Raw genomic sequence first — 14183 nt, 5'->3', positions numbered from 1 at the left:
TTCGGTTTTTTCGTTAGTTTTTACTTTTTAGGGAAAAAAAAAATCACACGTATATGTACACACAAACTATTATTATTATTATTGAATTTATTTCAATAATAAAACCCAAATAATAAACAATTTCTCTGTTTCGACTTGCCATAATAAGGCGCTCAAAAGGAAGAACAAAGAAAGGAGGAGAGAGAGAGAGCGCGTCATGCGATTGAGGTGGCGGAGTCAGCGGCGGTCGGAGAGTGGAATCGGGGCGAAAACTGCGTCGTGCGATGCGGCGGTGGGGCGGCGTCGTTTTCGTTGTTGATGGGCGTTCAACAGCTGCAAATGAGTTGGCAGCCGAGTCTACTGAGTCAAAAGCGGAAGAACGGACCTCCTCTGGGGCTTAGAAATCTCGGCAATTCCTGCTACCTCAACAGCGTCCTCCAGTGCCTCACCTACACCCCTCCCCTCGCCAATTTCTGCCTCCGCAGACAGCATTCCTCTCTCTGTACGTTCTTCTTCTTATTCTTTCTCTTTAATATTCGTGCCCTAGGTCTAATTTTGATTCATTTTCGCCATTGCCGATCTGCGTTTGGTTCTTGTGATTCTCCGGCAACAAGCCTTGTTTTTCGTCTATTTTTTTTTTCTAATTTGTGTTCGTCATTGCTGATGTTCGTTTGGTTATTGCGATTCTCAGACGGAATGGCTTGTTTTTCTTCATTTTTCGTGCATTAGGTCTAAAAGTTTTTGAACTCTTTCTGCCATTGCTTATGTTCGTTTGATTTTTATGATTCTCAGACGGAAAGCCTGAAGTTTTATTTTTCCGTAATGTTTGTGCCCTAGGTTTGATAACTGATTTTTGAATTCATTCGCCATTCATGATGCTTGTTTGGTTGTTACTATTCGCAGGCGGCATGCCTTTTTTTTTTTTAATTCAATTTTTCTTGCTGTAAGTGTAATTTTTGACTTCATTTCGCCAATTCCGATGTTCGTTAGGTTGTTACAATTCTCAGGCAAAAAGCTTTTGTTTTTCCTCGTTTGGTCTAATGTTTCTCAATTTTCTTCTTTTTGTTTTGTTGATGTGATTCTTTCTTCAGGCGATTCGTCGGACGCTGACCGCAAGCGTGATTGCCCGTTCTGCCTTCTGGAGAAGAGGATAGCTAGGTCTTTGAGCTCGGATCTCCAGCAAGACGCACCAGCGAAGATTCAGAGCTGCCTGAGAATATTCTCCGAGCAGTTCAGAGGTGGGCGGCAGGAGGATGCACACGAGTTCCTGCGCTATGTCATCGACGCCTGCCACAACACCTGCCTGCGGCTCAAGAAGCTGCGGCGGATTGGAAATGGCAGCACCGGCGCTGGAAGTGGAGGTGGAGGAGCATCGGTGGTGAAGGAGATCTTTGGAGGTGCTTTGCAGAGCCAGGTGAAATGTCTTTCCTGTGGCACCGAGTCCAATAAGGTTGATGAGATAATGGATATTAGTCTTGATGTTTTGCATAGTAATTCGCTCAAAGACGCCTTGCAAAGGTTCTTTCAGCCTGAGGTTTTGGACGGAAGTAACAAGTACAAATGTGAAAGGTATCACCTTTTTTTTTTTTTGTTTTTCTTTTTTTTTTCCTTTTTTTTTTTTTGTTTTTCTTTCTTTCTTCCTTCTTTTGTTGTCATTTACTGATTGAGGTAGTTATGTTTGTGAATTGTGACAGTTGCAAGAAACTGGTACCAGCAAGGAAACAAATGTCTGTTCTTCAAGCACCAAATATCCTTGTGATCCAACTCAAGGTAGCTTTATCTAATTTTGGTTGACTTACTGTTTCCTTTTATTGCATTGTTATTCTACTGATTGCTTTCTCTCTTAGTAACGATATTATTTGTTTTTGGATTTCGTTCTTAGAGATTCGAGGGCATTTTTGGTGGGAAGATTGACAAGGCCGTTGCATTTGAAGAGGTTTTGGTGCTTTCAAGCTTCATGTGTAAAACAAGCAAGGTATGTTAATTGTTATCAATATGGTGTACTTGTGCTAGTCATTCTATCAACCTTGGAGTTAGTTTTTGAGAACTGTATAAGGGTTCTTCAATTTCAACTAAATATAAAGTTCATGTTAATTTATTTTCAGGAACCTTAAATTTGATTCTCTTGATAAATGGCCTAAAGAAAAGGAATGCTGTTTATGACCTTAATTTCCATGAAATTCAGATCACTTTAATCTTGTTGCTAGAAAAAGTATATGTAATCCCATTCTTTTTTTTTTCGTATTTAACTAGGGAATATCCTTAACTACAAACTGTTCTGACGAGCACTTAATGGCATCTACTTTACCACAAGGTTCTAAAAATCCCAATTAGAATGTGACGTGTTTTGGCATTTGTGGGGTGGGGCGTTAGCCTCAAAGAATAAAAAAATGATGATAATTGGAATGTAAGTCGTACTCATAATTAGCATAAAAAAACTTAAGCACGTCATATTAGGGTTTGGAGCGGGTTGTGTTTGTAGAAGTTTAGGGTATTGATGTTTGAACTCTCTCTCTCTCTCTCACACAATGATTTTCATCTTATGGCTCCTTCATCACTTAGGGCCTAAAATAAGTAAAATTCGTTATAAAATAAAGTCTCAGCCCATCCAAGTTGGCCAAATTCTGATACATTTTTCATTTAAAAATGAAGCCTTTTGAGGTGTAAGGTCTTGATAAGACTTAAACCACAAACTCGGTCCGAGCTCACTCTCCAGGATTGGGACAGATTTGTTGTTGAAGCCTTTTGAGTTGGAGGCAATTAAGAAAGAGGTCCTCAGTTGCATTGGAAACAAGGCACCTGGCTTCATGGGTTCTTTTTGGGATTTTTCTAAAATCCTTTGGACAAGGACATCATGAAATTTTTTTAATAGTTTTGGAGATCTAGAGTGAACAATGGTCACTAACGAAAGATACTCCCAAAAGGGACAACTCTTGCAAGGGCGGTGATTTTGGGCCTATAAGTTTAGTTACGAGTCTATATAGGCCTCGTTCATTTCACCGATTCGAGTTTTTAATTTTAGGTTTCTACAGTAAAAAGCTCTTAGAAAATGTCACATCTAACTTTTTCTGCTACAGTGAAAAGTTATCAGAAGATGTCATATCTCAGCTCGAATTGAAAACTCGAATCCGCGAAGTGAACGAGGCCATAATGATTTCTAACTTGCTATCAGTTATGAAAAAGATTGGAAGCCTTTTGCGTTGTTGAAGCCTTTTGAGTTGGAGGCAATTAAGAAAGAGGTCCTCAGTTGCAATGAAAATGATTGGAAGATGTTCTTGAGGAGACAATTTTGGCAGTCCAAGGTGCTTTTATTGTGGGAAGATAGATTTTGGATTTGGTTCTTACATCGAAGGAGGTAGTGGAGGATTGTTGTTCTTCAGGTAAGGAAAGAATAATAGTCAATAACTTAAAATCAACTTGAGCAGGCCTACGATTGAGTGGAGTGGAATTTTCTTGATATTGTGTTGGAAGAATTGGATCTTCATATGTACGTCATATGTGTCATTTTCGGTGACGATCAACGGAAGACCAAGGGGAAATTTTGCAGGTTCTTGGGTTTGAGGCAAGGGGACCAACTGTCACCTTATCTTTTTACATTGGAAAGAGGTAGGTTAAGCAGAATGGTAGATAGGCAGTAAAACAATTTTTGTTCAGATCACTTAACTTGGGAAGATCTACTATTCAAATTTCTTGGTTGTAGTTTGCGGATGACACTATTTTCTAGGTTATCAGAAGCACACATCTTGTCAAATCTAACGAGCGTTTGATAGTCCCCATGGCTATCTAGCACTAAATTGGTTGTTGCTAGATGGGATTCGATGAACCACGGCATTCCCTTAGACGACCTATCTAAGATTAGGTCGAGATCCTCAATAGTGGTGACCCTCTCACTCTTCCACAGATTGAGACATGTATCGAATGCTCATACGGGAAAGTTGACTCTTGAGATTGGAACCCAAGAGGTAATGTTAATGTGGCGATTTCCCTTCCTTCTTTGCAATTAGTTTTGCTAAATCACTTGCTGCTCTAGCTAATTGCCCCTTTTTGGACAAGAGAGGTTTGATGGTTTAGAATCCATTGTATTGATTCCACTTTTTACTTGTTACATGCTCTTTATGGTCTCGGCTTATGATTCAATTGCCATGTATTTACCTATTGAACCTCATGGCGCCCCAGACTCTTGTCATCCATCAGCTTCATCTCCTTGCGCGTGAGAGACTTCTATGGCAGCTGTTATTCTCGTCTTTGTTATGAAAGAATTCATTTCGGCACCCGGTCACAACGCTAACCATGTCATCCTTAACCTTTCGGAGTTGGTGGGGAACTTTCTTGATCGTATCATTCTTCAACCATGAGTTAAGATGTTGCTAAAGTATCTCCTAAGGTTTTTTGAGGTTTAGCATAAATTATGATGTGTCGCTCAAGGTCTCTTGAGCATCCTATTTTACCAATATCTATAATTGGTTTCTTAGTCAAGTGGATCTGATTCTTTCTTATCTATAGATAATGCAAGAGAGAACAAACCAAGTCAAGGGTCGTTGCTAGCAAAACAGAATACACCTGCAGCTGGGCTATATAATCTTAGAGGTCATGCTTCAAGTCCACGGTGACTCAAGAGCCAATCTTGTCCTTGACATGCTGAAAGAAAGAGAGACATGGTTTTCTTTATTTCCACTCTAACCTAAGGTTTGAAGGTGGTGAACATGGATAAAAGCATTATCTTGGGAATGAATTTGGAAGAAGATAGATTGTGCATGTTGGCTGAGGTAGTGGGATGTTTTGTGAGAGTTGCTTGTGTTTAGGGTTGCCACTAGGAGGAAATCCTTTGTATGCCGAATTTTGGGAGCTAGTTTCGTCCAAAATAGCCAAGAGGCTAGATAGATGGAGGAACGTGTACTTGTCAAAGGGAGGGTGGCTAACTCTTATTCAATTGATTTATCTTCCTTGCTTGCTTGTTACCACCATATTTAGAGTTCCTAAGGTAGTCATTGGGAGAGATGGCTAGTGTTTGGTGAACGCGATTCATTTAGTGGCCTGGGAAAAGCGGAAAGGAGGCTTGGGTATAGGCAGTATCATGAAAAGGAACAATGCATTGTTAAGCTAATGGCTTTGGAGGTTTTTGGTGAAGGAGTCAATGTGGCATAAGGTCATAAAAAGATAGATATGGTTTAATCTAAATAAATGGGATTTGGGGTCGGTTAAGTACCGACTGATGATCTTAGTTGATGGGGAGGGAGATTGAGGAGATTTCAGTGTTGATCTCGTCTTTGGAGGGTATTCCTCCAAGGACAGAGATTTCAGTGTTGCAAGAAAAGATCCGTGGGATTTTTCTGAGGATAAAGAGGAAGAATGTGCCATAATTTGGGGTAGATTTAAGTTTCGAGAAGTCTTGTAAAGGCAAGGAGTTTTGTCTCAGTTCAAACAAAAAAAAAAAGACGGAGTTTTGTAGGGGTATTTTTTTTTTGGGTGACATTGTTAGGAGTTGGGGCCTTTTTCGGCAACCTATTCCGAGTTGTCTTTGTGGATAACTCTTCCTCGTCTCCTTTGTATATAAATTTTTATCATTCATACAATTTCTTGTTTCAGAGAGAAGAGAAATAAAAGGAGAAATTGAACAAAGAATAGAACTTTATTGATGAAGGAATTGAAAGATTACAAAGACAATCGTCATAATGGTGGTATTCGAGAGACCACTAGCTCTCCCAATGGTTTCCTCAAATTCCCTCTAATTAGCCCATCCCTCATTAGCTTCTAAGTCTCTTATTTATATTATTAGTTCCTACTAACAAACTTTTAACTAACTGCTTAAGAGACTACTAACAAGCAACACTAACCAACCACATAACCAACTATCAACTTTCTAGGAGAACTGAGGCACACTTCTCATAGCATTATTCTTTTAGGCCTTCTGGCGTACCTTGCCTACGCCTTAGGTGTTTTTGAAAACATTACATTACCTATATACCGTCCTTTGCTTCAAATCTTGGGTTGGGACTTGGGATTAAAACTAGGCTTAGGCATATTACTTTGTTAGAGTAACTAGTAAGGATTAGGTATATTGATGCCAGCCCTAGAGAGAGAAGGGAGAACTAGAGAGGAATCTTAGGGACTTTAGTTATTATTCATCAAAGTATGAATTTAATGTTCTACATACCTATTTGCCATGATGAGAAGAGATTCTCCTATAAGCCAAGCAAAAATATCGAGGAAGTAAAGTAACAAAATAATTAATACTAAAATTATTATTTGTCTTCTATGCTTACTCAAAGTTTTCATTTCTTTCTTCTGATTGCTATGCATGGGATTAGTCGCTTCAATTGGATCTTTTATTTTGGTTGGAGGAGAAATACCAAACGTCTAGCATTCCCACACGCTTGGCAGCAATGGGTTTTTTATTTGATTTGAGAGAAAAAGAAGACTGTGCCTTTGCGATCCCTTTCGGTGCTAAGAGTGGGTTGATAACCCACAACATAAGGCATTCTACCCAATAAGGCGGATACTTCGGATCCAATTATCTTGAGCAATGATTCATACAAACTTGCTGTTGATGCATGTTGTAGGCGTCAAGAGTTTAGCAGAACTTTCTAACTCTCTAGCGCCTAGTTCTTCTCCACCGGGGAGAATTGATGGCAATTAGAAGGTGGAAATAAAAACTTATAGTAGACGTAGAAGCAATGTTTAAAAAGGCTAATTCAGGAACCGTTAGCCGCCAATGATAATAAAAAAATCATTAATCATAAATGAACAATGCTATAAGACACTAGTGTTGTTGAGCACCATTACTAATAGAAAGCGGGTCCTGCATCCTTATATCACTTAGCACCAGTGGTGTGTCCACACATTTTTCATCATAAATATGCAAATTAATAATAAAAAACATAAACACAATAGGAGCTTCCAATTCAATCTTATTCTCGTCTTCCATGCTTCTTCAATCACCACCATTTTCTTCTTTACCCCCTACGTGTAATATCAACACAATTTTAGTGAAATGCAAAAAATAATGTAAGGTGCTGGTTGAAATGGCTAGGCCTTTGGTTTGCTCCCATAAGTTTATAGTTTTCTGCCTTTAAAAGATTGCATGGTTTGGCGGAAGGCTTCAGTTTCTAACTCGGGCTCACAAAGTGGGTTTGAGGGATTCCTAGGTATAAAAAAAGGTAATAAATTAATAACATAATTCACCATAATTAATTGTCAACTTATGTAAACCTTGCACCATGAAAATAGATTCAAGAAGTGAATCAGGGACCTTTTTATTAGGATCTGAGTTTTTCTTCAGTCTTTTCTATGCCGCTTGTAGTGAACTAGACTTTTATCTTTTCTGGAATGACTAGTTAAGTTTGTTGTTGTTGGATTATTTTTTTGGGTAATAACGTGTTTAAGTTTTTAACGCTTATTATGAGTATGAACCTTATATTTTAATAATTATCCTTTTTTTTTTGGTGAAATTTTTTTAATAGCATTCTCTTAAGGCTTAAGGCGTGAGGCGTCGCCTCACAAAGGCACAACGTCTTGAATTCCGATTGGGATTTTTAAAAGCTTGCATGAAAGAATGAGCTTGTGATGTATCTCACTGCTTTTTCTGTTGCCACATGTGGTTTAAGAGTGCAACACACATGAATAATTCTTATCTGTATGAGGCAAATTATTGGGTTTTTTTTTACTGCCAAGCAATTTAGACTCTTTGTCAATTGTGGAAAAAAATTACTGACACCATGGTTTACCAGGTCTCTTTCTAGTATCTAATGAACACATGATGGTTCGAACTACGGGTGTGTGTGTGTGTAAGAAACACAGCTTTATCCATGAACATACTCTTTTTTTTATCAAGGAAAAAAGGAAATTGGAAGGAAACACGAGTTAAATAAAGTTGTTGAAGCAAAGTAATAAGTTTGTAGATAGCTCTTCGGTATAATGCACAATGATATATCAACACACAAGATGGAGAATAGTTGTATTTGAATGTTGCTTGCATAATGAATGATGCTCGTACTACAGATTTTTGGTCCTTTCTCCAATCTCACATGTTACACGATCTTTCCCAATTGGATGTAGTAGTAGTATTTTTCATCTAAATTACTAGTCTATTTTACTTTTCTATATACATGTGTATTATAGTTTTCTAAGACATACATATGGTCCTCAGATATGCTTTTTAGATTTTCTAGGTCCTTGTGTGTTTGCTTTCTTTTGTCCCTTATATTGTAGTTCATAGGAGCGTCTCCTTTTATAAACAGATTCTCGTGAGATCAATGTTTCTATCTGTATGTTGGTTTGTGGAATGATATATTTGTCTTCTTGGGCACTTTCTTGATCTTTTTATTAACATGCAGGATCTGCGGCCGGAGTATAAGCTTTTTGGTACCATTGTTCATTCAGGCTTCTCACCTGAGTCTGGACATTATTATGCATATATCAAGGTATGCCATGCCCTATTAAATTGATAAGCGCGAGGAAAACATAACCATTTCCTGACTTTTTTCTCTATTTTTATTGTCAGGATGCTACAGGGCGGTGGTACTGTTGCAATGATACATTTGTCTCGCTTTCAACCATGCAAGAGGTGTTGTCAGAAAAGGTTTACATTCTTTTCTTCTCTCGGACCAACCAAAGGCCGGAATCTGCCAACATTCCTCTTTCTAGCACAATCTCTAACGGAGTGAAATCTCGAGATTGCAATGGCCATGATGCATCTAAAAGCCTGAAGCCTGCTCTTCACCTGAAGGAAGTGCATGCAAAGCCATGTGAACAACCTTCTAGAAAGGATTTGATAACTGCGTCTAAGGCTGATAAAGTGCCTTCCCATCCACAGATTAAGTTTAATATAATTGGAACCTCTAATTCTAAAAGGCCTTCAATCAGCAATGGAAATGGAAAAGTTTTCAAGAATCAGTCCATGGAAGCTAATGGGGGTGTAGAAGAGGCTAGTCGTTTGGAGATACTAGAGAAAGCTAAGTCAACATTAGTAAACAAAAATGGTTTAGACAACAATGGGAACGTTGAAGGTATTGACAGTCAGAGGACCGAAGAATCTGTTTCAACAAAAGGATCTGGAAATTATCCGGCAGGAAAGCTGGATACTAACGGAAGTAGAGTTACAAGAGACGAGTTGCCAACAGGAAGAGAGTCTGATCACCGGGATGCAGTTAATGATGGTATGGAATTCCATGATAAGGTGTCTGGGTCCAAAAGAAGACCATCAGAAAATTCTTGCATTTTGTTGGCAGAGGATGCTCAATCTCGGGGAAAAGTTGAAGATCTGAAGGAAGTGTAAGTATACCCTCAATTGTTCAATTTAAACTGTTCTCTTCTCTCTTGCACGTAGTTTGTGGAGTTTCTTTTTATCTGGCTCAAGTACTTGGACCAGACCAAGAAAAAATTTATATCTAAAAAAAGGTAAAAGGACCAAGAAAAAATTTATATCTAAAAAAAGGTAAAAGAGGGTTTCCATGTTCAAATTCAGTAAATCCACACACACACACACACACACACACACATACATATGTACTGCTTACTCAAGTCCCAATGAAGATCAAGCAATATTTCTTTGATTCATTCTTTTTTTTTTTAAATTTATTCTCTGTTTTCTTTATTGGATTTTTGATTTCTTATATTTAACTATCGGTGAATAGAGGCATAAACTAAATGAAATGTGAAATATCTTGAATCTATTTTTCTTCAAACGATGAATGTGCTTGTTAGTTATTACTAATAAAATGCCAAAATTATTATCAGAAGGGGGGAAAAGCACTTGTTTACCCTCCTCATTATCCTACTGTCTTCATGTCTGTCTGCTGAAGTCTGTCTGCTGAAGTCAAGCATACTCAAACTCCATTAAGTTTTGCAAAGGGAGAAAAGTAAAAGGGAAATATATTCTCCTCAAGGCGACAAAATTAAATGTCTTGAGCGAGGTCGAGAAATATGGATATTAATCATTCCAAGAATTTATAAAATTTCGCTGTTGGTTTTCTTTTAAGTGAGGTTAATTTTGACTTCTAGTAATTGGGTTCTCATGTCTAGCCTCTTTAAGTTGCTGTTACATTCGAGGAGGTTCATGTCTTTTTATCATGCTCATTTGTTACTGTTTTTGCTTGATTCTGGTGGATGTCTCGTCCATCTTTCCTTGAGGCAGCTTTTTATTTCAATTGAATAAAATTTACAGTTTATTATTATTATTATTATTATTGTTGTTGTTGTTGTTGTTGTTGTTATTGTTGTTGTTCTTATTTTTTTAATCATGTTCCTTTGTGCTGCATCTTGAATTCTTTTGAGTTGGTAATTGCTCATGTGTTATGGCATATTTTGTGGAGTCCAAGGTGCACTTCTATGTTGAAATAATGATTCTACATTTTTCACCAATGCATGCATTTATTTTTATTCTAACTTGGGTTCTGTAGCAGCCTGCATGAATATTATTTACAATTTGTCCTATATTTCAGTCTGAAGTTGTTTCTGTAATGAGGTTGCTCATGTTTGTTTTCCTGTTTTTCTTTCCTTTTCTTTTATTAGACTCGCGAAAGAAGCTTCGTCAGTTTTGAGATCGTGTGGTTGGTCAGATAAGGTTTACAATTTCATGGGTTCAGGGAAGAGGCTACGTACACAGGAAGCCGGAACCACTCCATTGACTAGAGATGAACTAAGGTAAGATATTCTTTAGTTCTCATCGTTTTCTATTTCTTCTTTGGTTGGAATGTTTTCATGTGGTTTCGATACAAAGGAAACGTGATAAATTCTTCTAATTACATATTTCTTCATCATGAATAGTAGATCTGTGGTAATTTATAATGCTGCGTAGGATTAAGTTGCAATGAACTAAGTCAAAGTAAATACTCTGCTATTATGCAGTTTATCTGGGTATGAAATTTGGAAATCATACGAAGTATGAATTTTTGGATATTAGAATCTATGCTGCGAATATGTGCGATGACCAAGTTTATTTGTTTGATTCTGTAGTAGATGAATGCTATTAAGTTCATTTGTTTCATAAGTTTGATAACAGGCCTGTAGAGACTTTAGAAGCTGTCCTTTCACCCTGTTAGGGATAACTCTGGAGGATATTTTTCCCCCTTATATTTAAGGCGTTTATATTCTTAATTATTTATGTACCAAGGTAGGTAAATATTGGACGTGCCATTGATTGTAAACACACAAACTTCAAAATCTGATTGGAGTGTGCCCCGCCTTGATTAAAGTGCTTCACTGTGTCATTTTCTTTTTTCTTGGTCTATAACCCAAATCGGTTATTGAATGCTAGTCTGTAAAGTATTGGAAGTGTGGTAGCTTAAGTTCGTTGTCGGAAAACATGTTGTAGTATATGTAAAATTTCAAAGTTTGGTGGCTTATGTTCAATTAATGCCCTATTATTTGCAATTGATGTTTAGACACATTGAATCCGGATGTTACAAAAGCTATCAGCTATGGTTTTATCTAAATGGCATACAAGATTAGACTTAAGTTGGGATTCGGCTTGATCTGCACCTATTTTGACCTATTGATGGCCCAAGTCTTATTCATTTGTTACTACTATAATGCAGGAAGTTGTTGATTGTGGACGCCAAGTCCACTTTTATTTCAAAGATACCAGAGTCTTTGAAAGAAGATCTCATCAAACGCCTTCAGTCGTTTAGCAAAGACAAATGATGTTTCCCAGGTAATCAACTCTGAATCAGCTATCTTGGAAACCATGGTTTTATTTTAAGGTCTTTTTGTGCGTAGTCTAAATTAGAAATGTCCTGATGTCATATGTATATATATATATATATATTTTTTATTTTTATTTTTTCAGTATAGATTTGCACATTCTCCTGACTTCTATTGCTGGAGGGGCTTGGTGTATAATCTGTATTCTGTATTGCTGAATGGTATTATAAAGTTTTGAGCCAAAAAAATAAAAGGCAAAAACAAAATAACAAACAGAAAAGAAAAAAAAAGGTGTTACAGACTTGGTGCTATCCTCCTCCAGCTATAAATTTGGGACAATGCAACATATGAAGTCTTTCAGCAGACGCTATGGTCAGCTAATGCATTTTGTTGATGTGCTTTATCGGATCGGGATGGAAGGCTGACCGCCGAAATCAAATGTTACCGAAGATTTTCTTCCCCACTTTGAGGCTTATGCAGTTTGTAATGGCAGAGAAATGAGTCAGCGAATTCTATTCATTCTGTACAATATCCATTTTGGCAGTATACCTTAGCCTGTAGGCCTAAATTTGTGGATGTATTGCCATTTTTAGTTATTAATGAGAAAAATGGTAAAATTGAGCTCTCTACTAGGAATTTTCTGTTAACCAATTTAATTGATAATCTTCATTCCCATTAAAAAAAAGGAAAAAAAAAAACTAGCCATGGTTTTTATTATTATTATTATTATTATTATTATTATTATTATTATTATTATTTTTACATTTGGAAGCTGCTTATCGGCCAGTCATTCTCTTTGCTTTTGTATTTTTTTTTTTTTGATTTACATTTTTGTCTATCTTACCTTAAAGGCTGGCCATTCTATTAATAGGGAATTATTATGTTTGTACTTTGTATTTGAGCGTATTTGTTCAGACCAGCCACCAGGTTTATGTGCTCAGTGGAATGGAGAAGACTCAGGTGTGGTTTTTTCTTTATTATTATTATTATTATTATTACTACTACTATTGTTGTTGTTATTATTATTATTATTATTACTACTATTATTCTTTATGGCAAGCTGCTTCTCTGTTAGTTTTTCATTCAACAGCAATAACCTAACCACCTACCCTGAAGTTTAATTATCGTGGTGAAAAAAAACAAGAGTGATTGTTGTTTGCTTAATTACCTTTCATGTTTCTTTCTCAAGCTTACTTGCATGCATGGAAGTACCCAACAAATAGACGTCGATGTCTGATGAAGAATTCGGCATTTCAGTCATGCTATCATTTTTTTTAGAGCCTAATTTCACCAGTAATTTTGACATGTTAGCGTATTTGAATGATTTTTTTTTAATTTATTCCAACACGAATTAGGCCAAACCCGACTCCGCCGCCGGCAATGTGGACTACAAAGTGACACCAAGCAAGGAACCTCTTTTACCTCACCTCAGGCTGCCAGCCCCAACCTCGGCGACCATTACACACATCAACTGGTCCTCTAGTGTGTGTACCCTTTCAAGTCCCTGAAAACTAATGTCTACAGATGAACAACATTGACATTGTCATGAGAATGTACAACAATCACGCCATAGTTAAATTCTCCGCTTGTCATGTGCTATAAACAGTGACCACTCTAATTGGATTGGAAAAGGAGGCAAATATTTCTTGTTTAGATTTTTACTTTTTACTCTTATTAATATCTTTTTTAGTCAAGTAATAATATTGGTTTGGGTGTTAATTAAGAGTAAGATGTAAAAATTCAGATCTATGCACTCTACGGGTAAGTTCAATAATTTTCTCTAGAGGTGTTGAAAAAATCCGCCAAACTGAGAAAACTATCCAATCCAAATCAAATAGAACCAAATCATTAATTATTTTTAAATTATTGAGCAGTTTAGTCGGTTTTTTAATCTAATTTTTATGGGCTGTTTGGTTTGTGGTTTAGACTTCTTAAACCGTCTAAAAATATACATATATAGTTTTTTAATTTTTAAAATATTTTTTATATTTATTTTTGTTTTTATTAGTCATAATAAAAATTCTATACTTATAAAATACACCCTATCATATTTATATTGCTTTGTATTAAAATTTTAAATGGTAAACTTTTATACATTTGTTATTTTTGAGTTATATTGTAAACTTGAATCTTATTTTTTTTTTATGGTTTAACAGTTTTATAATTATTATGAATGATTGAAAATTTTTTTAATCTTAAGTTCAAACCGGCCAAATCAAACCGTTCAAATCGCATACGAGTGATTTAGTTCAATTTGATTTTTGTTAAAAAAATCAAACCCTAAACCTCAAAAGAAAAAAATTAATTTTAATTTAATTAGTGATTTCTAAAAAAAAAAAAAACAATAAAGTGACTTTTTTTTTGTTTTTTTTTTCTTTTGTTTCGGCTAGTCAGACTTAAATAAAATTCTAGCATGCGAGTTTGTGCAAAGAATTTTGCCAAGCTTAAGATTTAAGAGGAAGTCTGACTGTCAATTCAAAAAATTCACGGGGACAAAAGAGGCCAAATACTTTCGTCGATATATTTCGGAGAACAACATACTTTTACATATTTTTTAAATTATT

At 36.3% G+C, this 14183-nt stretch overlaps 1 protein-coding gene across 4 annotated transcripts; it reads left to right on the top strand.

Moving 5' to 3' along the window:
- Positions 1–147: 147 nt before the first annotated feature.
- Positions 148–13231, top strand: LOC21394600 (ubiquitin carboxyl-terminal hydrolase 25). 4 transcript variants are annotated; one of them, XR_002901715.1, is made up of 10 exons: positions 148–481; positions 1071–1548; positions 1674–1749; positions 1862–1954; positions 8313–8399; positions 8480–9249; positions 10489–10620; positions 11514–11629; positions 12535–12579; positions 12975–13231. XR_002901715.1 is itself a non-coding variant. In XM_024162164.1 (10 exons), the coding sequence occupies exons 1-9, from the start codon at positions 298–300 to the stop codon at positions 11617–11619; spliced, it is 1812 nt and encodes a 603-aa protein (XP_024017932.1). In that variant the 5' UTR covers positions 148–297; the 3' UTR covers positions 11620–11629; positions 11765–12299. The 4 variants fall into 4 exon arrangements, 3 of the variants coding, with proteins under 3 accessions (XP_024017932.1, XP_024017931.1, XP_024017930.1); XM_024162164.1 differs by lacking the exons at positions 12535–12579; positions 12975–13231 and adding an exon at positions 11765–12299 and having other exon boundaries at positions 1071–1393; positions 1508–1548; XM_024162163.1 differs by lacking the exons at positions 12535–12579; positions 12975–13231 and adding an exon at positions 11942–12299.
- Positions 13232–14183: the final 952 nt, after the last annotated feature.

This window comes from Morus notabilis, unplaced genomic scaffold (assembly GCF_000414095.1).
Source record: "Morus notabilis unplaced genomic scaffold, ASM41409v2 Scaffold466, whole genome shotgun sequence".
Lineage (NCBI taxonomy): Eukaryota > Viridiplantae > Streptophyta > Magnoliopsida > Rosales > Moraceae > Morus > Morus notabilis.
Note: the sequence above shows the minus strand (reverse complement) of the source record. Positions and strands in the feature narration are given on the sequence as shown.

What these genes read in the sequence shown, in the direction of transcription:
- LOC21394600 (XM_024162163.1), top strand. Translation starts at nt 298, where the DNA reads ATGGGCGTTCAACAGCTGCAAATGAGTTGGCAGCCGAGTCTACTGAGT. An exon ending in AACAAGTACAAATGTGAAAG is followed by an intron (nt 1,549 to 1,673) that starts GTATCACCTTTT and finishes GAATTGTGACAG; the next exon opens with TTGCAAGAAACTGGTACCAG. An exon ending in TCCTTGTGATCCAACTCAAG is followed by an intron (nt 1,750 to 1,861) that starts GTAGCTTTATCT and finishes TTTCGTTCTTAG; the next exon opens with AGATTCGAGGGCATTTTTGG.